This window comes from Bos javanicus, chromosome 10, assembly GCF_032452875.1.
Source record: "Bos javanicus breed banteng chromosome 10, ARS-OSU_banteng_1.0, whole genome shotgun sequence".
NCBI classification, from domain to species: domain Eukaryota; kingdom Metazoa; phylum Chordata; class Mammalia; order Artiodactyla; family Bovidae; genus Bos; species Bos javanicus.
In genome coordinates, this window is record NC_083877.1 from 35,677,258 (window position 1) to 35,700,625 (window position 23,368).

The following is a 23,368-nucleotide window of genomic DNA, read 5'->3' on the forward strand; positions in this document are numbered from 1 at the left end:
CCTGGATAGCTTGTCCTTCGGCGGTCAGCTGAGGATGATTGGCTGCTGGAGACCCACCCCCTCGCCGATTGGGTGGAGGCAGCAAAGCCGGGGATTGGTGGAGCTCGCAGGGCTGGCTCTCAGCTGCCTGGGCTTCCCCTCCAGGGGCAAGGCAGAAATGGCGACTGCGGCTTGGTTACTGGGTCGGCGCGTGGCGAGCTGGAGGATGCGACCGCCGCTGCAGTCTCTTGCTGGCCTGATTACCCAGCGGACCAACTCGCTGTTGCCTGTGGACGATGCAGTCAATGGGCTGAACGAGGAGCAGAAGCAGGTAGGGAGGCTCACCCTCCTGCCTCTTATCGGTGGTCGGTGGTCACCCGGGCGCTTTTCTGCCTGGCGCTCACACAGTAGCAATGAATGATCTGAGGACTCTGAGCTCGCCAGCGCAGGGGCGGCCGCGGGCCCGAGCATCCCGTTGTGGAGGCATCAAGGCCTGGTTACGGAAGTTAGGCGAGGAGTCGAGGACAGAAAATCTCCTGGGAGACAGGAGTCGGGGGAGCATGAGGGGATGTTTTGGTGAATCGGCAGAGGATTACCCTCGTTTGCCAAGAGGGCCCTCAATCTCTCTGAAGTCCTCTTACACCTCAATACTGTCTAAGGCTGTGGTTCTCAAACCTGGTTAATCATCACCATTAAATCTTTTTCAAATACACAACTTGGGGTTGAGGGTGGAGTTGAAATGCACAAGGGAGTTTGGCTATTTCTTCAACCTATGGGGTCAAAGCACAAAGCTGAAAAAAACTTTAAAGAGGTTGTTACAAATGAAGCGGAACCGGAGTTATTCCTGGCGGAAGGAGACTGTTCACTTGGACACTGGCTTGAATTTCCGAGAAATGTGATTCTCCTGTGGGCCTAAGCTTGCTGAAAACTCCAAAAATCCAGTTGCAGTAGGCAGCAGACCGAGCTTTGAATCCTCTCAGGCAGGAAATGCTCAGTTCCAGTTCTCAAGATTTCCTGCCAGAAGGAGTTTCTAATTTCTTTTGTTCTTGTTATCCCTGTCCTTCAATATCTCCTAGAGCTTGCTCAAACTTGTGTCCATTGAGTCGGTGATGCCATCCAACCATCTCATCCTCTGTCATCCCCTTCTCCCGCCTTCAATCTTTCCCAGCATCAGGGTCTTTTCCAATGAGTCAGTTCCTTGCATCAGGTGGCCAGAGTATTGGAGCTTCAGCTTCAGCATCAGTCCTTCCAATGAACATATGCTATCTAGGTTTGTCATAGCTTTCCTTCCAAGGAACAAGCTCTACTCTCTTTTTGAATTATTCCTTTTAGTCAAAAGTTAATGAGCAAAAAAAAACACAAAAAACCTGACACGTGCCATGAGCTGAAGGGAGCGTGTCTGGAGCACAGTGAATGGGAGATGAGAAGGGTACTGGGGAAGGCTAGAAGAGCTGCAGGGCTTACCTCACAGGGCCTTCTGGTCCTGGATAAGGAGTTTGTCTTTTTTTTTAACAATTAAAAATTGAAGTATAGTTAATTTACAACGTTGTGCTAGTTTCAGGTGTACGGCAAAGTCATTCAGTTATACATGTATAGGGAGTTTGTCTTTTAAAGACAATGGAAGCCCATGGAATGATATCCGTAGGGGAGTGACATTTAAAAAATAATCTTTAAAAAGAGAGGTGAGGATCACCTCTAAGGAAGCATAAACTAGTGGGTCCTCTCAATTTGATGCTGTTTGGTGAGGCTATTTGTGTCCTGTTTCCCTGAAAGTGTCCTCAGTAGTGGAGACACTGTCCCCAGCGGCAATTATGTACTGTTTTGGCAACATCCATCCACCTCTCTCCTTCTAGCTTCGTCAGACCGTGGCTAAATTCCTTCAGGAGCATCTAGCCCCCCAGGCCCAGGAGATCGACCAAAGTAATGAGTTCAAGAACCTGCGAGTAAGTCGTGAGGCCCAGACTGAGAGGGACAGGGGTGGGGCAGTCTGGGAGCTGGACCAGGCTGGGCTGGGAATTGCACTGTTTCCTGGCAAGACTCACACAGTCTTCTGGTGAATAAAAGCCCCCTAAGAATGCAGCCCCTTTTTGGGAAGCCCTTGCATCTCATTGTTCCAGAGGTGCCTGGCACCTGTAACTGGTTGCCTTCTCACAACCCACTGTGTGTCTCTGTTGGCAGGAGTTTTGGAAGCAGCTGGGGAACCTAGGAGTCTTGGGCATCACAGCCCCTGGTGAGTGTGGTTTCTTTCCCAAAAGAGAGCTTTTTTTTTTTTGCATGCCCTTTAACACATTCCCCAAAGAAGAAGGAAAGGAGAGAAAAGATCTTACTCAAAGTAACCCAGAGTCTCCTCCTCCTTGGACCTGAGAAAGTACCCAATAAATCACCCAGACAAGAATGAGCTATTTCTTTAGGCGGTGATGTTAACAAGATAAAGGATTTAGGTCAGTGTGGTTCACTTGGGTCACCCAGACTCTTGAACTCTGCACACTTAAGAAGTTCCCCCAAATGATCTGGGGAGTTTAGAAAACTCCAGATTGAGCAGTGATCTTAACACCCCAGGCTTACTGCCTCCCCTAGTCCCTAAGTTCTGCCCTACCAGTAGTGTGAAGGCAGAACCACTCAGGGCAGTGTGTCCCTGTGGGGGATGCCTCTGTGTCCTCTGCCTACAGCTTGGCCCAAGAGCTCATTTGGAAGCAGACTGGGGGGTGGTTTGGGAGAGGGGCACCCATCTGAGCCTCCATGTGAGGTCGCCAGATGGTATATTTAATAGACTATCCCTCGGCCCGTCCAGAGTCCCCTGTAGGCCTTACTGCTTGTTTCCAGGAGATGAGGGCAAGGAGCTGGTGGGCTTTGTTTCAGATGTTAGCCTCTGGTGCAAAGGCCAGCCTGGCTTTCAGTACCCAGTAAAGAGATCAGCCTGCAGCTTCACCGGCCAAAACCTGGATGGCCCACCCTGCTCTGGCCTGTGTTCACTGGGCATTAGAGTAAAGGTGGACCACAAAATTCTCCTTACACCACCCCCCTCACCACTTGGAGCAGTTCTTGGGATTTTAAGCTGATTGTAGAAATTTTACATCATGAGTAATGATGTAACCACTTAAAAATTAATTTAGACTTATGCACTTCTTAAGCTCTCTGAGTAGTGGATGCTCAGGTCTTCTTGTCTTCATTAAGAGATCTGTCTGAAATATGGAATTCCCCGGTGATCCACAGGTTAGGACTCCACGCTTTTACTGCCAAGGGCCTGGGTTCAATCCCTGGTTGGGGAATTAAGATCCCCAAAACTGCATGGTGTGGCCAAATAAATAAATAAAATCATTTTTAAAAAGAGCTCTGTTTGGGATAAAGCAGGAGTTGCAATGACTGTTTTCTGAACCACACCTTAGTTGACCAAGTGAAAGTGAAAGTGAATTCGCTCAGTCCTGTCCGACTCTTTTCGACCCCATGGACTGTAGCCTAGCTGGCTCCTCCATCCGTCCATGGGATTTTCCAGGCAAGACTACTGGAGTGGGTTGCCATTTCCTTCTCCAAGGGATCTTCCCAGCCCAGGAATTGAACCTGGGTCTCCCTCATTGTAGGCAGACGCTTTTACCATCTGAGCCACCAGGGAAGTCCTTAGTTGACCAGAGGCGGCAGGAAAAACTAAAACGAGTCCTGTGAGCTTGCAAGCAGGGTCCACAGCCATCCGCCTGTTGACTTTGCTAGAGGGAACTTGGAATAGGTGCTGTCACAGTATTCCTCTATAGCAGGTAAGACAGTGTCTTCATTTAACCTGGTCTGCCTTTTCCACTCCCCTGCACCCCCCCACTCCCCACCCCCAGTTCAGTACGGTGGTTCTGGCCTGGGCTTCCTGGAAAATGTGCTGGTGATGGAGGAGATATCCCGAGTGTCTGGAGCAGTGGGGCTCAGTTATGGAGCCCACTCCAACCTCTGTATCAACCAAATTGTGCGGAATGGAAACGAGACCCAGAAGGAGAAGTACCTCCCCAAGGTGAGGAAATGGGGCTGGAGGAACACACCAGCATGAGGCTCCTCTCCCACTGGGGAGGGCTGGTCAGACTTGCTTTCTGTAGTGGGCTGCCCTGAATTTGCTAGGGCTAGGAAGGGGTCAGAGATTTGCTTTATGATACTTCAGTCAAAAAAATAATTAAACAGGGCCAGAACACCCAAGGCGTCACTGAACGTTTACTTGAGCACTTTAATAAACAGAAGCCTCAGACTAGCTTCCCTTGCAAAGGGAATGATGGGAAAAGGAGAAAGAACTTCAGCCTTGTGGATACAGAGCTTCTCTTCTAGGACTTTTCCTGTACCCGGATCTGAGAGGACTTGTAGGGGTGTGACATGACCAGGCAAGAAGTGGTCCCAGTGGGCCCCTACTGGGTACTTCAGGTCATAATGAGGCCCTTTGGGGTTTTTCTTGCAGCTGATAAGTGGTGAATACATCGGAGCCCTGGCCATGAGTGAGCCCAATGCTGGCTCTGATGTTGTCTCCATGAAGCTGAAAGCAGAAAAGAAAGGTGAGGCTGCTCTTGATTTGGGAGCTGGAATGGGCAGAGGGACAGACCTATGGGTTGATTGGAGGTGCCTCTGATGGGTTTCCAGAAGCATTTGCCAGCTGGACAGTTTCTTGTCAACAGAAGTGGTGGTGGACTGACTGGTTGAGACAGGCCCACACCGCTTGTACAAGTAGCCAACTTCCTCTTCTTCAGTTCAGTTCAGTTCAGTTGCTCAGTTATGTTTGACTCTTTGCAACCCTATGGACTGTAGGACGCCATGGTTCCCTGTTCATCACCAACTCCTGGAGCTTGCTTAAATTCATGTTCATCAAGTCGGTGATGCCATTCAACCATCTCATCCTCTGTTGTCCCCTTCTCTTCCTGCCTTTCCCAGCATCAGGGTCTTTCCCAATGAGTCAACTCTTCGCATCAGGTGGCCAAAGTATTAGAGTTTCAGCTTCAGCATCAGTCCTTCCAATGAATATTCAGGGCTGATTTCCTTTAGGATGGACTGGTTTGATCTCCTTGCTGTCCAAGGGACTCTCAAGAGTCTTCTCCTACACCACAGTTCAAAAGCATCAATTCTTTTGTGCTCAGCTTTCTTCATGGTCTAACTCTCACATCCATACATGACTGCTGGAAAAACCATAGCTTTGACTAGATGGACCTTTGTTAGCAAAGTAATGTCTCTGCTTTTTAATATGCTAAGTTGGTCATAGCTTTTCTTCCAAGGAGCAAGCGTCCCTTAATTTCATGGCTGCAGTCACCATTTGCAGTGGATTTTGGAGCCCCCCAAAATAAAGTCTCTCACTGTTTCCGTTTGTTTCCCCATCTATTTGCCATGAAGTGATGGGACCCGACGTCATGATCTTAGTTTTTTGAATGGTGAGTTTTAAGCCAACTTTTTCACTCTCTTCTTTCACTCTCACCAAGAGGCTCTTTAGTTCTTTGCTTTCTGCCATAAGGGTGGTGTCATCTGCATACCTGAGGTTATTGATATTTCTCCCGGCAATCTCCTTAGGAGATCACTATGTCCTGAATGGCAACAAGTTCTGGATCACCAATGGTCCTGATGCAGATGTCCTTGTTGTCTATGCCAAGACTGATGTGACTGCTGTGCCAGCTTCTCGGGGCATCACAGCCTTCATTGTGGAGAAGGTGAATGTGGGGGAGTTATGGTGGGAGGCTGAGAATGGCACCAGAGATGACCTCCTTCAAGTGATGGTACAGACCATCAGTGTGGTGCGCTCTGCCAAGGCTCCCTCCTGGGATGGGGCTGGAGCAAGAGAGGAGGCTGAAGGGAGGGTAGCCGAAAAGTGGAGCCCGGGGAGGAGGGGTCAAATCCGAGGACAGTGGAACCGTCCACAGAGCCAGGTTGTCTGGACATCCTGGAAGATGAGGGCCATCAGGGTGTCGGGTGGACCTGGAGCAAGCCACCCACAGGGTGAGGGTGGGAGGATGCTGGTGGGGACCAGAGACTGCACCTTCCAAGAATTGTTAGTAGAGGCACAGGCCAGACGGCAAGAGTTGTAGTGAAAAGTTGGCAGTTTCAGTTGGCTTTTAGGAATGGGAGAGAACTGAACCATTTTTTTGGTAAAGAGAAAAACAAAATAGAGAGAGAAAGTGAGATGTGTGAAAGCGAGTAAGCAAAGCACAATGGTGAACTGAGGGAGAGGAAGCAAGGCGGGGTCGGAGGAACCCCAACCTTGTTAGTTAGTGGAGGAACCAGCTGCTTAATGGTTCCTAAGGAGGAGGCCAGGGCCCCAGGGAGGGTGGGCAGGGGAGTGGACAGTGGGTGGGACACTCACCCAAGGATGAGTGTTGTAAAGGTTTCCAGTACCCTGTGTGGGGAGAGGGTGGAGATTGTCCTACAGGGACTGGAGGACACGGACGTGGCCGAGACGAGAGCTCTCCTGGCTGAGCCGAGGTGTTTGCGTCTCCTAGAGGAAAGGGAAGTGCCCTCCTGGAGGGCATTGCTCCGCTGGGCACCTGTCTGACCGACCGTTCTGCATCTGATGAGTGCAAAGCACACAAGTGGTTGAGTTGACCCCAGGGGGAGCTCCATGAGGTGCAGGTCGCAGAGGGACAAGGAGGGCAAAGGAACTGAGTGGGCCGGGGCAGTGTCTTAGAAATGACTTCCCCAGAGGAAAGGAACCACAGCCAGGAAGAGTCAGGAGGGCCCCGGGGATCAGGTATTTAGCTGGGAAAAACACTGCTACTGTGAGAACTGGGGGAAATGCAGCCAACGGCAGAGAGGCTGGGGTAAGGTGTTAGGGCTGGCTTCTCCAGGAATGGGGCAGTCACACACAGAGTAGGTGCCTGGTGAGTGGAACGCTGGTGTATCAGGCAAGGATGGGGACTGGATGGGAGGATGGATGCTTCCCAGGGGTCTTCCCTTTCCTTGGCCCCCTGGGGGGCTGCTCTGTAATTAGGACCTCCTTTTATTCCCATAAAGGGGATGCCGGGCTTCAGCACCTCCAAGAAGCTGGACAAGCTAGGGATGAGGGGCTCCAATACCTGTGAGCTGGTCTTCGAAGACTGCGAGGTTCCTGGTGAGTCTCTGAAAATGAGGGAGGCCCTGTCCTGACCCCGTCACACGCTAAGAAAGCCTGACTCTTGGTCAGAGAGCCTCACCAGTGTTAGCTCACCAACCACATGTGGCCAGACAGTAGGCCTGCCACTGTGCCCTGGCCCACTAGCCCAGAAGTGTGGGTCTCAGGCTGGACAGCTGTCCTTCCTGGCCAGAGCCCCTGCAGCTGCATGCCCGAATGTCGCTGCAGAGATGGGTGATGCTTCCTGTGTGGACACACACCGTGCCTGGGGCTGGCATTGCAGTCTCTGGGCTAGAAAAGTAAGCTCTGCCCTCCCCCACTCTCATCCTTTGGATTGCCTCATACGTACAGTTGCCTGTGGAGCCAGTGTGAGGTAATCATTAACGATGCTGAAAAGCTGTCTGAATAAATGGGTGGAACTGGACTCAGTGAAGGAAAGGCAGTTCAGTCTACGAGTATTTCTGCCTTGAAGTGAAAATGCTCCATGCTGTGGGAGAGCCAGCAGCCCCATGATGCACTGAGGAGATGGAGGGCACAGACTTGATCAGTTAAGCTGGCTCTGTGCCTTAGCCAGAAACCATCCCTTCCCTGCTGCAATCCACCATCTGAGGTTATAAGGTGCATCTAGAGAAGGGTGATCGGTGCAGACTCTCCTCTGTCGGCAAGAAAAAACTCCACTAACGTTAAAGACGGGTCAGGGGTGTCAACCCTTTGCACTCAGCTTCTCACCCACAGCCCCCGAGGCCACCCAGTGTCCTTGCTTCCAGGGTGGGGATGTGCTCAGCAGTTTCCGTCACCAGCTCCAAAGGGCCCATCTCCTGGACAGCTTCGTCCATGGACCTCGCTAGGGAGGGAGGAGGGTTGTATTGGCCAGAGCCATCTCAACATAACCTGGCTTGTGAGAGAGCCCTGTTACTAAACCCAGCAGCTTTTCTAAAAATGAAGAGGCTGTGGACTGCCCGCTCCCCTCTGACCGGCACTTTCCCCCGTAGCTGCCAACATCCTGGGTCACCTAGGTAAGGGCGTCTATGTGCTGATGAGTGGGCTGGACCTGGAGCGGCTGGTGCTGGCCGGTGGGCCCCTTGGGTGAGTGCAAGGCTTGGGGGTGGGGGTGGGGGGGCTGTCACAGCTCTTTGGCAGGTGGCCCCACTGCAGCTTCCCCTTGGGGGCCCACGGGGGCCACCTCCCAGCTGCTACGCCTCCTCTCCCAGAGACAAAAAAGTTACCTTTCCTGTCACATTTGCTTTCTTCACACTGAAGACAAATATCATTAGGTGACAGACAAAACCCTGAGGAGCCATCCTGACTAGCTACTCAGAACTTGAAGCAGCAGGGTGCCTGGGTTACATCTCTGCAGGGTCCCACCACTCCACCTGGTCTCAGGGGAAGGGACACAAGTGCTGGGCCGTCAGTGCAGTGCCTGAGCAGGGGTGATGAGCGTCCTCAGGCTCCTTACTCCTGCCTCGGACGCCAGCTCCTTGTCTCCCCTGGCTGCCCCCACCTCAGGCCTTTCCACACTAGCATCCCCCCCGCACACACACAGCTGGCAGTGGGATAAGAGCGAAGCCCCTCCTCAGTGTTTCTCTCCTTCTCGCAGGATCATGCAGGCCGTCCTCGACCACACTATTCCCTACCTGCACATGAGGGAGGCCTTTGGCCAGAAGATTGGCCACTTCCAGGTGAGTGGCATGGTTTTGTGAAGATGTACTCATTCTCTGGTTTCAGGTTTTAACAAATGAGCAAATGGGGCATGTGCTGTGGGCATTTACTCTTCTTTGTCCAAAAATGAGCTTGAGGGACTTCCCTGAGCAAGCCTCGGCAAGATCCGGCAAGCCTTGAGATATGGCCAAAAAACAAACAAAAAATGCATTTGAATACTTGGGGCACTGGTTTCCTCAGCCTGCTACCTGGCTTTGGAAGCCGTCAGGCAGTCTGTCTCCTGTCACCTTCCTGCTTGTTTGAGGTGAATAACCTAGGAGGGTTGGAGGGTGAAGCCCAGTTGGTTGTGGGGAGGGAGTAACATTCCAAGGCATGCTTTCTGGTCTGTGAGTAGATGACCAGGTCTGCGATTCAGCGGCAGCTCTCTGGCCTGAACTCCAGGCCCGCTGCCGGGTCTGCCCTCCTAGGCAAGTCCCATCGCCTCTCTGTGCCTGAGGGCCCCCAGTCCTGGCTCTCAGGTTGCTACTGCGGACAAGGGAGCAATTCTGAGAGGAGCGTGTCTCCAGCATACTGACCTGTGGCCTACTTTTGGGCACAGTTGATGCAGGGGAAGATGGCAGATATGTACACCCGTCTCATGGCCTGTCGTCAGTACGTCTACAACGTTGCCAAGGCCTGTGATGAGGGCCACTGCACTACCAAGGTGAGGGCCGGCCCCAGGGGATGGCACACACCAGGGAAGGGGCGGGGTTGGGCCCCCTCCGCGCAGTCCCGGCTGACCCTGCTGACCCGGAGCCTCCGCCCGCAGGACTGTGCAGGGGTGATTCTTTACTCGGCCGAGTGTGCCACACAGGTAGCCCTGGACGGCATCCAGTGTTTGGGTGAGTGCCCCTCTCGCTCCCTATTCCCAGAGCCTGTGGCTGCCTCCGGGAAGAGGCTCCCCTCCACTCCTCACCCTGTGCTGTAGCTGACCTGTACTTTTAGTACAGTTACCGGGAGGACATGGAAAAGCAAATGGGAAACCACCAGAGACCACAAGTTGCTACTGTCTTCGGCAGTGCCCTCCTCTCATCTCCCCAGCCTGGTCCCGTCACTGGGAAATGGGGGAAAGGAGACACTTCAGAGGTAGAACAGCCTCAGTTCACTGCTGCACAGTGGTTAAGAGCGCAGGCTTGGGCCAGATGGCTGGGTTCAAATCCTGGCTCTACCACTGGCTGGCTTTGTGACTTGTGCAGCTCTGGGCCTGGCACCCAATAACTACTGTGCAGTTTCCTCCCGCCGCCTTCTCCATGTCTGCCAGTGGTTCCCCTGCCTCTGCCAGGCATCCTCAGCACTCTGAGTGGCCTTCCGGCCACCCCCCGACCCCCGTCCACCCTCCCTCTCACCACCTTTTGCTGCTTCTCTTCAATCAGTCTCTCCTCCTGGCCCATTTCTAGATGTTTGATCTTGTTTGCTTCCCTTGCTTTGCCCACTGCCTATCACTTTTCCCACTGTCTTTCTTCTCTGCCCCATCCATGGCTGCAGGTGGCAATGGCTACATCAACGACTTTCCCATGGGCCGCTTCCTGAGAGATGCCAAGCTGTATGAGATCGGGGCTGGGACCAGCGAAGTGAGGCGGCTCGTCATCGGCAGAGCTTTCAATGCAGACTTCCACTAACCCCTAGACCCTTCACCCTGCTTCCCAGCACCTTGAGGCCTTTCTCTGGAAGGACAACTGCCACATCTCTCCTCCCAACAAGCCCCACCCACCGGCCCAGAAGTGTGCAGTGATTTAACATGGACTCCTCAGGAAACAGGCTAGCTTCTCTGGGGCTTTGGTGACTGTGCCCTTGCTCTGTAACTTCAGAGCCTGCTGCTCCCACTCCCAGGAGGGGCACCTTTTCCTCAGATGAGCCTGTGCCAGGGAACCCTCTGCTCAAGTACACCAGAAGTATTACCAAGTTCATTAATTTGAACTTGGTAGTCTCTTTTCTTTATGGGGAAAAATACCCACAAAACCCAGCCTTTGTTTCTGCCAGTTTCTGTGGGGCATTAGCTTTCATCAGTGTGTCAGTGCAGCCTCCTCCGTCCCTCATTTTTTAGAGCTGGAATTCCATCACTTGGGCAGAGCTCTAGGAACAGGCATTTCAGAACACCTGTGCCACCCAGAGTCCACAGTGGGCAGAGGTCTGCATGCTCGTGAAGGCCGGGCTCGATGCCTCCAGCACTACCCTGCCAGTGTCACTGTCCATTCCTGGCCATGTGACAGCCCCCAGCTGACTGGGCAGCAGGCCTGGGTTGGCTGGCTCGACTCCAGCCGAGGCTGCCTGCGCACATTTCTCTGGACACCCTATGGCTATTTGTTATCACTCCACAGTGGCTGCTGCCATTTTGTATTAAACATATCATGAAGCAAACCCATCTGCTTCTAAACTGGTGTTTTGGGAGAGAAGCAGTCTACTTGTTCCTGCCTTCTGTCTGGCTCCAGCCCTGTGTCCTTGGAGCGCAGCTGATCCAGGCCCTGCTTCCAGCCTGCTCACTGGTGATGGGAGACGCAGGGGTGGAATCAACCCACAGGAGAGAGGAGTACTCAGTCCTCCTTTTCCAGATCTTGCAGTGATTTTTAAAGAAAGGAGGGAGCCCAGGGTGGAAAAAGTCTTGGAGCCAGAAGGAAACATAAATTGCCGGAAACCATCCCCATGTTTTTTTAAAAGGATCAAAACAATTTGGTTTTCCCCAAATCAGAACTGGAGCTAGAATCCAGATCAGCAGAAATAGGGGTTCTGAGAATGCCAGCGTGGAGCCCCACTGCATGGCTGCTTGGATGGAGCACAGTCAGGGTGTGACAGTTTTGGGTTGTCCCACTCCATCTGAGTTCCCTAAAAGAGACCTGGTTTTCTTGGTCCGCAGCCCAGCGGCGCCTGTTCTGACGTTTGGTCCTGGCCTGTAGCCAGGAGCTGTTCCCAGCCTGATGCTTGTGACAGGTGCTATCCGTTCCTTGCCAACCCCAGCCCAGTCCTATGCTGAGGGGCTTGTAGCCCTGTCCCTTCAGTTTCCCACCCTGCTCCCTACTGTGTTGGAGATGAATGTGGCTAAAATGGTGGTCTTGCTGGACTTAAAATGTAACTGGGGACTTCCATGGCAATCCAATGGTTAAGACTCTGTGCTTGCAATGCAGTAGGTGCAGGTTTGATCCCTGGTTGGAGAATTAAGATCCCACATGCTTTGGCACCAACTGAAATGTGTTCTGGAAAAAAAAATAAAAAAAGATCCCACATGCTGCATGGTGCAGACAAAAAATAAATAATAATAAAGTTTTCAAAATAATAAAGTGTAGCTGGAAGCCCAAAAACATCAGAATGGGGTATTTCAGCCAGTCAGTGAGGATAATGTAGCTCTGCCTCCAGCGTGGGGAGAACAATGATTTTACAGATGCTATATGTGAAATAAAAATATTTAAAAGTAAAGCCAAAAAAGTGAAGTCTGAGTCGTGAACAATGGGAAAGCAGGGGCCACGGGGTTCTTGGAGTGTGGGGTTGATTACATGCATTGTGCAACTCTGCAGCACGAGCTGCCAGCACCGCTCCTTCCGGGGGGCTGCCTCCTTCCACTCCAGTTTTAGGCAGGTCACTATCAGCCCAGTTCCCCTGCTGACGACCATCCCGTTCTTTGTTTTCCTACTTGCCTGCCTGTCCTGACGGCAACAGAAGCTAAGGGAATGGTTTTCCAAGTGTGGTCTGGGCACACCCTTTATCAAAACTTGGCAACCCTGTGGGGAAAACACACACACACACACACACACACACACACACACACACAGGGATTCCTATATGGGCCCCAGACCTAATCACACCTCCAGGGATAATGAGGAGGTACAGGCAATCTTTTAGAACAGCTGAGCTGGGGCCTTGAGGACACGCCTCCAGCGGCCCGAGTCCCAAACTCATATAACCTGGTAACGACACTTCTTCCCCTATATAAATATTTCAAGTCTCATTTTGCAATACTAACTCCTTGATCATGACAATCCGGTCCAAGACACAAAGTTGGCGCCGGGCCCGCTTCCGGAAGATGGGTGAGTTGCCCACCGTAGGCGAAAAAACCGTAGGTGAACCAGCCACGCCCAGACGTGGAGCCAAGGCTGGTGTCAGCCAAGCGTGGGGGACTGAGAAGGAGCGCCTCTTTTTGATTTGGGGACGGACGCCCAGTCCACGTCCGCCTGATGGAACCGAGACCCGGGACCCTCAGTCGAGAACCCCAGCCTAGGGCAGGTCCAGGGTCCAGAGGGTCCAGGGCCCTCCCTCTGCCAGACCGTCTCACCCGAGGCGTCGCGCGCACCGCGGAGCTCGGCTCTGGCTCTGGCTCGCGAGCTCGGGCTCGGGCGCGGCTCCGCCAGTCCTGCGTGGAGCTCTCCTGACCCCTGTCGGCCGCTCGCCACAACTGCAGGGTGCTTGCGACTGGCGGCTACCAAACTCGTATCTCAAGATGCATAGGGCTCAACAACAGCCGGCTATTCTCTATCTTATATCGCTTCATACAAGAAAGGCCACATTTTATCAATTAAAAAAAAACATAAATTCAGAACAAAGGCCGGTTTGTGCGGGGGTGGGAGTTATTTGTTTTATGTGAATGGTTTTTGAACTATGTTAATTTAAAGAAACAAAAACTGCAAACCCTCCCCTCCATCCAGTTCCAGGGTGAAACTCCTTTTGAATCTTTAAGAGCTTTCTGTTGGTAATTCACTTCATGCTTTTAAGCGATATGGCTACTTTACTGGTTTAATTGCAGATAGATCTTTAAAGTGCACACGTTTGATTTATAAGAAGTTCACTACATGACTCATGTCCACAGGCCAGCATGTGGGGCCCTAGGATCAGATGATTCAAAGCCCCATCCACATTTCTGGCTGTCCCTGCCTCTGCCCACACTAGTCCCAGAGGGGAGCCCTGTGTGACACACCTGGTCACTCTGGCAAGGATCTGTTCCTGAAAATGGCCTCTCCTGCACCCACCACCCACTCTCAGACACAGCTAGTCTGTCAGAATAGTTCTTTGATCCACAACAACCTGACAACTTGCCTGTCTTCTTCCAATCCATATACCTCAACCCTTCCTCTGTATTGAGCTAGGGTAACTATCAAGCCCCTCTAAAGCCTCCAGTGGCTCCCAGCACTTATAAGATCTAAAGTTTGCCAGGCAAATGTGACCCTGATCTGCCTTGGCCATCCCTTCCAGCTGCTCCTCTCCCATCCCTGCTGAGTACTTGTATTCTGGTTGGAAACAGTCCTCCTGAAACTGTTTCTTACCCTGTACCTTTGCTCCAGCTTATCCCTCTGCAGAGGATGTCCTAGCCCTTCATCTTGGTCTTGTTTCCTCATCCCTGAAAGCTTCAGTTCAGGAACTGCCTCCTTCAGGAAGGCCTCCCTTCTCCAACCTTTCCTAGTCCTCTGTCCCCATCTCACCCATCCTGAGTGGTGCCTCTTCCTGCTTCTCCTGGGCATCTCTACATCAGGGGCTTTCCCCACTGTCATAGTTATCTCGTCTGTGTCTGTTCCCATGCATTAGACTAAGAACTTAAGGGTCAGGGTTGTGATTGAACTGCCTTTTTATGTTCACTATCCAGCACAGTTTCTGGCACATAATAGGTGTTCAACAAACATTTACTGAAAGTGCAAATGAGAGGTCATGTGATACTAAGCTCACATTTTGCCTGTATTGATACCATAGTTATTTGTATATGTGATTACCTCTGTATACGGTACAGATCTTTGAGGTCAAAGACCATTTCTCACTTATCTGAACCCTCCTGACAGCACCCAGTACTCACAGTAAGTGCTCAGTGGCTATGTTCATGCTGAATGAGTGAAACAACAGGTGGGCCAGAGCCCTGGCCTAATCCCCAGAGTTGGCAGAGACAGCAGAGCCAGCCGGCCTCTCCTGGCCCTGCTTCCCCCAGGCCTTCCCACTCTGGAGTAGCAGGGCCCAGCTGCAGAGGGAAGGCCCTCACCTCCCATAGTCCTCTGACCCCCTCAGAAACAGAAAGGAACTGTGATAAGGGACCCCCGCCCCCTCTCTGCCAGCTGAAGACAAGCGTAGAGATTGGATGTGAAAAGAGGGCAGAGTCAGGGCACACACCATCCTTTTTTTTTTCCTTAAATAAAACATATAGTATTGAACATATACAGAAAAGTATATAACATGTATGTATGCAGTGTGAAAAACGACAACAAACTCCTTTGTACCCAGCACCCAGGCCAATGAAGAGAACATTCTAAGTATTTTAGGAGCCTGTGTGCCTCATGATTCTGAATTTAGTGACAGTCCTCTCCTCACTTTTATGATTTCCTGCCTCTGTGTGTTTCCCTTAATGGTATTATTTTGATTATCTGTTTAAGCTTTGTGCAATGGGACTCATACTAAATATATACTTCTGTCTTGCTTCTCTGGCTCATCATTGTGTAGTTTTTAAAGATTCATTCCCATTAATGAGTGGAGCTTTAATTTGGTCACTTTTGCCCTGTATCATATTCCATTGTGTGAAAATACTACAATTTAATTATCCATTCTTGTGTTGATGGACACTTGGGTGGGTTCCAGTTTGGGGCTATTCTAAAATATTCTGTATATGTCTCCCAGTTTATGTGTATAAGTCTCCAGGTACATTCCCAGGAATGGGATTTCTATGTTGTAGGTATACATGATCACCTTTATTAGGTAATTCCAAATTGTTTTCCAAAGCTGTTGTATGCCTATATTTTTTACAGTGATGCCACCAGAAGTGACCCAAGGTAGAGGTGGCATACCAGCCCTGTGGCCAATACCATGAGCTTCTTCTCAGCAAAAGGAATAGTCAGATAACAAAAGAGTGTGCATCACTGCTTTCCTGCCCAGGCCTATAAGCCATAGTCAACAAACCTTTATGGACAAGCTGAGAACCATGCCCTGGACCAGCACTGAATTAGCACAGACCAGCCTCAGAGAGGGACAGTTTTATTTCCACTTACTCTGCCAGGCAGCCTGATACAGCTTTACCCTGGAAGACATGGAAGAGTACAGGCTAAACAGGTAAGTGGGAGTGGTCTTGGAGAGAGGAATGATATTCCCAGCCTAGGGATATCTCAGCACAGGCAATATCTTCCCTCTGCAGAGGATAGGGGCTCAATGGAGGAAGTACAGAGGGCTTCCCTCACCAGCAATAGACCGAGGGACGAAAGGAGAGAAAAGTAGGGCCATGCAGGGAGCCCCAGAGATAGGCCCATCTCCATCCAAACACACCCATGCCCTGTGCCCACTGGGCAAACACACATGCACACATACAGATGCTCACATGGCTGCACTCACCAAGAGACAGGCTGTTAGACATGCCACAGGAATGGAGGCAAGGAGCGTGAGCTGGCAGCTGCCCGAGGGAGATAAGCCCTGCAATGGAGGCCACCTGCCTGGCCTGCCTTGAGAGTCCCTGGGGTGCATCTGCCTGGGTTTCAGGAGGCAGCCTCTGCAAAGCTGAATATTTTCAGGGCAATCCAGGACCCATCCCAAATGCTGGTTCTATTTATGGGAACAGAGTAGCAAAGTTTCTGTCCATACCTGTGTACCTTGCCTGATGCTGCCATGTTGGGCAAGGTTGGCTATACAGTAGGTCCTTTTACTTGCTAAAGTAAAATGATTTACTTAAATGTATTGTAAGATGAATTAAGATCTAAAATCAGGGGAGGAGGACTCGGGAATGAGAAGAGGCTAGGGATGTGAGACCTTACATCCTTCCTAACTGGGCTGCAGCCTACCCAGCCCTTTCTTTCTTTCCAGACTCCTGCTGTTGGCCCAGAGTGAAAGGCTGGGGTTGGGGCCATTGCAAGGTTGTTCATGAAGACTGCAGGGATGTGAATTTTGTATGACTGCACTGGCTGGGGAGAGCGGGGATCTGCTCTGCAATGCTGAGGCTACTTCCAAGGTCCAGAGCTAGCAGTTAACAGTTTCCGTTAAAGAATCACCACCTAGATGTGTAGATCCAGCAAGAGCTGGCCCCTCTCACTACCTCTTCCTGCCCCCATCTCCTGGCTGCCTCTGGGCACAGTACACTTTGTGGTAGGTCCTGCAAGGCTGAGAAGAGGGCCGTTGGGATCTCCACCTGCCCGCACACCCTCCTTTCCTGGGAGGCTGCCTGGCTCCAGAGAGAAGGAAGATGAAGTCCTCACTGGAAAGCAACTGGGACCGCTCTTGTCTTCTCCTATGCAGGATGCCCCGGTGCTTGAAACCCTGCCACACATACTCCTAAGCCCCATTCACTGATTCGTAGGGTCCTTTCAGAGTTTCATGCTGCAATTTTTTGGCCCTCCCCACCTGATCATCCAAACTTCCAAGTGGACTAGAGACTCATATCCTGGACTCCTGTGCCCTGAAGATGCCCTGGAGGTGCCTCAGAGTATCCCATATTTGGGACTTCCCTGCTAGTTCAGTGGCTAAGACTGTGCTTGCAAGGCAGAGGGCCTGAGTTCAATCCCTGGTCAGGGAACTAGATCCCACATGCCACAACCAAGACTTTGCACACTACAACTCTAAAGATCCCATGTGCTGGAACTACGACGAGGCACAGCCAAATAAATAAATATTTTTTAAAAATAGTATCCCATATTCTGCATTCCTTAAACTTCCACGTTCCCCTCTGCTCTGAGGATGGGAGCCCCAAGTGGCTCAGCCATTTTTCTTCCTCACTAGATTCTCTGATCTGCCCCTTCTCACCACTCCTTGCCACCCCAGCCTGCCCAATCACCAGGAAAAGCCAGTCAACTCATTTCCCTGCAGCCTCATGGAAACTCCATCACTCTGCACCTCAGAGTCTTGCAAGGGTTTCCTGGGGTCCACCACCCAGTCCCAGCATCTGTTGGTGGATGGACCAGTTTATCCAGTCTCGTCCTGCCCCTCAGCCTGGCACCCCAGGCTCAGAACACTTGAGTGACCCACCTCTCCATCTCCCGAATCTCCAGGTCAATGAAAAACAACCTTCATTTAGGGGTGCCAGGATTCAAAGGCAAGGAACAGTTATGGGGCCAAAGGAGTTTGCAGTCTACTTGGGGAGATAGATGTGAAAACACTGATAAGCACTTAATCACCCCAATTATTTCTTTTTCAAAGTATATTTTATTTTATTTTTTATCATTATTATTTTTGGCAGCACTCTTCGTTGCTGCTTGCGGGCTTTCTCCAGTTGCGGCGAGCAGGTGCTATTCCCTAGCTGCACTGCTCAGGTTTCTCATTTCAGTGGCATCTCTTGTTGCAAAGCACAGGCTCTAGGCACGTTGGCTTCAGTAGTTACAGCACACTGGTTTAGTTGCTTCACAGCACGTGGGGTAGTCCCAGTCCAGGGATCAAACCTGTGTCCCCCAGACTGGCAGGCGGACTCTTAACCGCTGGACCACCAGGGAAGTCCCCCCAGTGGGTTCTACTGTTATCCATTCCTTAAGACCCAGCATGAGCACTGCTCATCCAAATATTAGTATCTGGTTTGCTGCTGAATCCCCAGCACTGAGCCTGGCTTAACAGAGGTACCCACCATTAAATACTTGCATAATGAATGCCTTCCTTGGGGGGCTGCAGGAGGGGACCACCTCTCTTCCTGTCAACCTCCACCAAGCTCATTTAAATGAAGTCACATTTAACTAAAACATCCAGAGTGGACTTGCAAGAGGAGGGGCAGAAGAGGGCAGAGGAATCCCAAGGCTTTGCCTTGAACTGAGTTCTCCAATCTTTTAAGTAGCAGCTAAAAGAGCAGGATTCTGGGGCCACAGATTCTAACTTCTCTGCGAAGCCATCTGGACTGCCAAAGCCAGCACCATAACGTTTTTGTCTCCAGATTTCGAAGAGACTTCCCTGTGGAACCCACAGGTATTGTAACCCAAGCACTGAATTAATCATCAGAAAATTTTATAGGAAGAATATACACAAATCATAAAACCCACATACACTGGAAACTTAGAGGCCAAGGTAACATCACAATTACTCCCGCATACAGGAAACCAGGCTGGGAGGAGAGAGTGTAAGGCCAGGAGCAGGGCCTGGCACGCAGTGTGGCTACAGGAGAGAGTTTTCTAAGCTGAAATGAAAGTCCAGCACTGTGACCACCTGGCAAAGCAGGCAGACCGCAGAGCTGCTGCTGCAGCACAGGTAAAGGCTTGCTTTTTCTGCCATTCATTTATTCATTCATCATTCAGTAACTGCTACTGAGAACTAGTGTGTGCAGGTACCCTGCCAAGCTGAGGGGAAACAGTAAGACCCAGTGCAGGCATGGTCTTCACCCCAGGCCTTACCCTCAGTGGCCCAGCAAGGTTTGGTGTGAGGGGAGCATTGCGGGTTCAGGGGTACAGCTGGAAGAGGTATGGGGGTAGGGATCAGAGAGCTTCCCAGCTGGAGCAGCCTCACTTTTCTGTTCCAGATTCGGATTTTATCCTGACAGCTAGCAGGAACCATAGAAGGGTTTAAGCAGGAGAAGAAGGCGATGTGATCCGTTTGGAAAGATCCCTCCAGCTGCTGTGTGGAGAACAGGCTGCGGGATTGGGTGGGGGGATGGGGTTGGTCTGAGCAGATGCCATGGCTGCTGTCGCTGGGGTGGGGAGGAGGTGCAAGGAGTGGAGGTAAATGACAATCAGGTTGTGGTGACAGATTAGATATGGATGGTGGCTGAAAAGGGAGAGGGAGGTGCCAAGGATGACTCGCGGGTTCCTGAAACACAGAGACTGCTGGGTTCGCCTGTAGTTGGAAGCTGGTTAAGGTGTATCTGATGTCCTTGAAAGAGAACATTATTTCAGTGTCAAAATGAGTGCAGAGGGCAAGGAAAGGGTATTTTTGCTAAGGCTTTGCAAAAGGAATATTCTTTTTATAAAGAAATATGATAATACACTCACAACATTTTGCCTCCCAGTCTAATAGTGAGATGAATGTTGCTCACAGCAACTTCATGTGTAAAATTCAAACTAGTTGCTAACAGACATTTGGAAAATACAAGAATAGGGAATTGTTTGGAAAACCTCTTTTAGGAACAAGAGATGAAGGAACAATTAAAAGTGACAAGGCTGGGATTTGACTCCTGACTCTGCTACTTATTAACTGTGTGATTCTGGGCAAGCTATCAAACCTCTCTGCCTCAGTTTCTTCATCAGTAAAATGGGAATAATATCTTTCTGTTTCATAAGACTGGCTGAAGATTGGAAGAGAGTATATAAAGAACTTAGCTCATGGAATCTCTCCGAAAATGTTATCTGTCACTACAGAACACCCTCCAACAGAGAGAAATAAATGAAAATGAAAGTTGTTGATTTCCCCATATGCATTTCAGTAAAGAAGAGTTGCCCATATAACCAATCATGATTTTTGCAAATCCCCTCATAAGATGTTTAAAATTTAGGATAATATTCCCAAATCAGGGGAAGTGCTTGTCAGACCTCATGCCTGAGTCTGTCACCTGCCTCACTACTTACTCTCTGGCTCACTCTTGCTTGGGTCATGTACTCAGCTGGATTCTCCCGTTTCAGAGGGACTCTTCTTTGCTGTGTGGAGGGGAGGCTGTCCAAGTCAGACGCGATATAATTGCCATCACGTTCCAGGTCCACTGGCGCCAAGTATCAGTGGTGCTGTGGTTGGTCAGCACTGCCCTTGTGGCCCAGACTTTAGTTTGGGGACCTCTCCAGGAGGTGTCTCTGCTGGGAGGAGCTGATTCTGGGCTCCCGTGCGTTCACTGAGGTTAAAGGAAGATGGCAATTAGCCACTAGTGATTCTGCCTCTGCTCTAGGTTTCAGAAGACTCGGTGGGGAGGGGTCCGTGGCTATGGCTAAGAGCCTATAGGAGAAGGAGGCTTGGGGGATGTGATCAGCAATGCCATGGAAAATCTTTCCAAATGCAGAAGATGGCTGTAATCATGGAGACTGCTCTGGTGTTGGGAGGGTAAAGTGGGAAAGCCACGGGGAAATCAGCTGGCTCCTCCCCCAGATGCAGCAGAGAGGCACCCAGCCACCTGAGACCAGAGTGGGGCGCGCTGCAGTAGGGCAGACAGAATACAGCCCTGAGCACCAAGTAGTAGGGGCTCCCCATGTGAGACCAGTGAGGGGGCGAGGCTGGGGGTGGGCGGGGGGCAAACAGAGGTTGCAGGACTGCATTCCAATACCAATACAGAAACAGGGCAGATGGCAGGATGGATGGGGGAATGATTCATAACTGCTAGTGTTTTGAGGGGATTCACTGAGGGTCAGGCACTGTTCTAAGCACTTCGCATGTTTTAAAAAGCTATAGAGCCAGGACTCCAACTCAAGGAGTCTGGCTAAAAAAGTCTGTATACTTTAATCGCTACACTATGTGAAATGTGGAAAGAGCAAAGGTTTTAGACCCACAAAGGGTGAGACCTCAGTTAACCCTTTATGCTAAGTGCCATCCTTAAAAAAGCAAAGGTTTGGAACCACTCCAAGCCTGTGTGCTCTTGAGCTGTTACTTAAGACTCTACAGGTCTCAGTGTCCTTATTTATTTGTAAATTTGAGAATAATATTAAACAAAAAGGTTAAAGAAAGAAATGCATGCTGAGTGTCTACCCACACCTTCAGTAAGTCTCCTGGCTTTGGAGCACATGGTCCATTCCAGATCTCTGTTTTCTCATGGTCCCAGGAGTCTGCAGGTCTGAGTTCAAGGAATCACAGTGGGTACATCCCTGGATTTCCAGTTCACAGTCTTCTGGTTCCTCATAAGTGGGGTCCCCTTAACATACTCGCATTTGACATCTGAGTGGATGAGGGTCCTGATCTGATAGCAGTGACCCTGAGGAAGCTGAGGTCCCAGGTGACCCAGAGCGTCACAGACATTTCATGTTTCTTGGAACTATTCCATTAATTTATTCAGTTCCCATTTACTAACTCATCAAACATTATTAGGCACCTACTATTTGCCAAGCATTACACCATGTTCTTCAAAGTAGTCACCAGAAGAGTCCACACACTCTGGACTACGTTGAAATTATCTTTTCATCTGCAACCTGGGTCCATGGGTCTTAGAGTGTGCTCAGTAAACAGTAAAGGTATTATGAGAAACAGGCTGTCGGGATGTAATGAGGCTCTCCCAGCAGGGCCCAGGGAGGCAGATACTCCAAAGGCCTGGACCATGACACCCGCCTGTGTCTCTGTAGTCACAATGCAAGGATCACAACCTGAAGACTTTCAAGGATCAGCCACACAGAAATGCTGGAAGAGGGCAAGGTGGGACCATGGCACACTGAAGCACACCTGCCCTGTAAAGATGGCATTTACTACTTGGGACCAGCCTATTGTTGCAAGTGGAAATAGGGGCCAAAGGTAGCCAGATCTTCTGATTTTCCAAGAGGAACTATAAATCTGGATTTTTATTTGAAATCTCCAAGCATTTCAGCATTCATTCCTAATTTTAATCTTTTTTAAAAGGCTTGTGAGAAAGAAAAAGCTTGTCAAAAGGAACTTTCCTGCCTGCTAAAATCTGCTCAAAGATTGCCAAATTGGGACCCCTGAGTGGATCTGTTCAAGGGGAGGGGTCAAGGGCTGTACTGGAGCTAGGTTCTGAGGGACCTAGAATGCCATCCTTCCTTGAATCCAAGGGTGTGCAAGACACACAGGATACCATAAAGAGGAAGTCAAAGCCACAGTCCTGCCTTCCAGGGGCTTACAGTCTCAACACTGAGACCCAGGCAAAGAGGCAGATGGTCAGGAAGGCATAGCAGGAGGCAATGTGGGGCCTCTAGGAGTCCAGGACATTAGGGAGCAAGGCGTTCTTAAGCTTTGGGAGAACTTCACCTGAGCTTCAGAAGACACTCCCAGGAAGTCAGGCTTGAGACTCTGAGGATAAGGATTCGGGAGGTAGAGAGCCCGGGGAGATCTGGGAACAAACTTTTCTGGAGACTCCAAAGAAAAGCCCTGTAAAGTTTGATTCCAGATGTCATGGGGAAAGGCTGGCTACAAAGTGCAGGGCTATAGTATAAAGCTTCACGGATACCTCCCACCCTGTCATACTCTGTCTGGCAATACCAGCAATGGTCTTGGTCCAAAGGGGCACACAGCCCAGCATGGCTGTCCAGACTCATAGAAAGCAGTGCTGTGGTCTGCTGCCAGGGGATCCAACCCTGACCTGAAAGTCGGGCAAACTGGGGTATAAGTCTCACCTGTGCCACATGAGACAGGCATTAACTGCTTTAAGCCTCAGTTTTCTAATCTGTGAAATGGTGCCAGTGATCATGCCTGTCTCCTGGGATTGGGATGAGGATGCAACCAGCTCAACAGGGTTTTTATCATCAATGTCCACTGCCTGAGAGTTCCAGTCCCTAGTGGCAAGCAGGAGGGTAAAGGCGGTCTCCCTGCTTGCCGACGTCTCGTCGCTGCTCCAGGAAATGGCAGGACTGCTTTGAAGGGGTGAGGGAGGAGATGGAGGCATTGGACACTCCCCATCCCTTTGGGGGAACAAAGGTAGAACCCATGCTGGGCGGTGGGAGCCGCGTTGAGAGAGGACTCTTCCCCAAGGGCAGACCTTTTCCTCCCAGTGCTTCTGGAAGGGAGCGGGGAGATCCGAGGTAAAACATCCCTCTGAGAAGCCAGCGCTGGGGGGGAACAGAGGGACAACATCACACCACTCCCACCCCCACCCCGCTCTGCTACTCCAGATCTCTGGCATACTCAGATCTGACCAGGACCTTCCTTCCCTTTAAG

The 23,368-nt window shown here is 50.7% G+C and overlaps 1 protein-coding gene across 1 annotated transcript; it reads left to right on the plus strand.

The window, feature by feature from the left end:
• The first annotated feature begins 104 nt into the window (after window positions 1–104).
• Window positions 105–12,133, plus strand: IVD (isovaleryl-CoA dehydrogenase). Its single transcript, XM_061430766.1, has 12 exons — window positions 105–310; window positions 1,833–1,922; window positions 2,158–2,209; window positions 3,801–3,970; window positions 4,403–4,496; window positions 5,497–5,633; window positions 6,931–7,027; window positions 8,020–8,113; window positions 8,625–8,706; window positions 9,285–9,389; window positions 9,495–9,567; window positions 10,211–12,133. Exons 1-12 carry the CDS (start codon window positions 158–160, stop codon window positions 10,342–10,344), a joined length of 1,281 nt encoding a protein of 426 aa, XP_061286750.1. The 5' UTR covers window positions 105–157; the 3' UTR covers window positions 10,345–12,133.
• The last annotated feature ends 11,235 nt before the right edge of the window (window positions 12,134–23,368 follow it).

Bases quoted from the DNA above. Each gene is read 5' to 3' on its own strand.
- IVD (XM_061430766.1), top strand. From the start codon at position 158: ATGGCGACTGCGGCTTGGTTACTGGGTCGGCGCGTGGCGAGCTGGAGG. The intron at 2,210-3,800 runs GTGAGTGTGGTT...CCCCACCCCCAG, and splicing joins CTTGGGCATCACAGCCCCTG to TTCAGTACGGTGGTTCTGGC. The intron at 9,390-9,494 runs GTGAGGGCCGGC...CTCCGCCCGCAG, and splicing joins AGGGCCACTGCACTACCAAG to GACTGTGCAGGGGTGATTCT.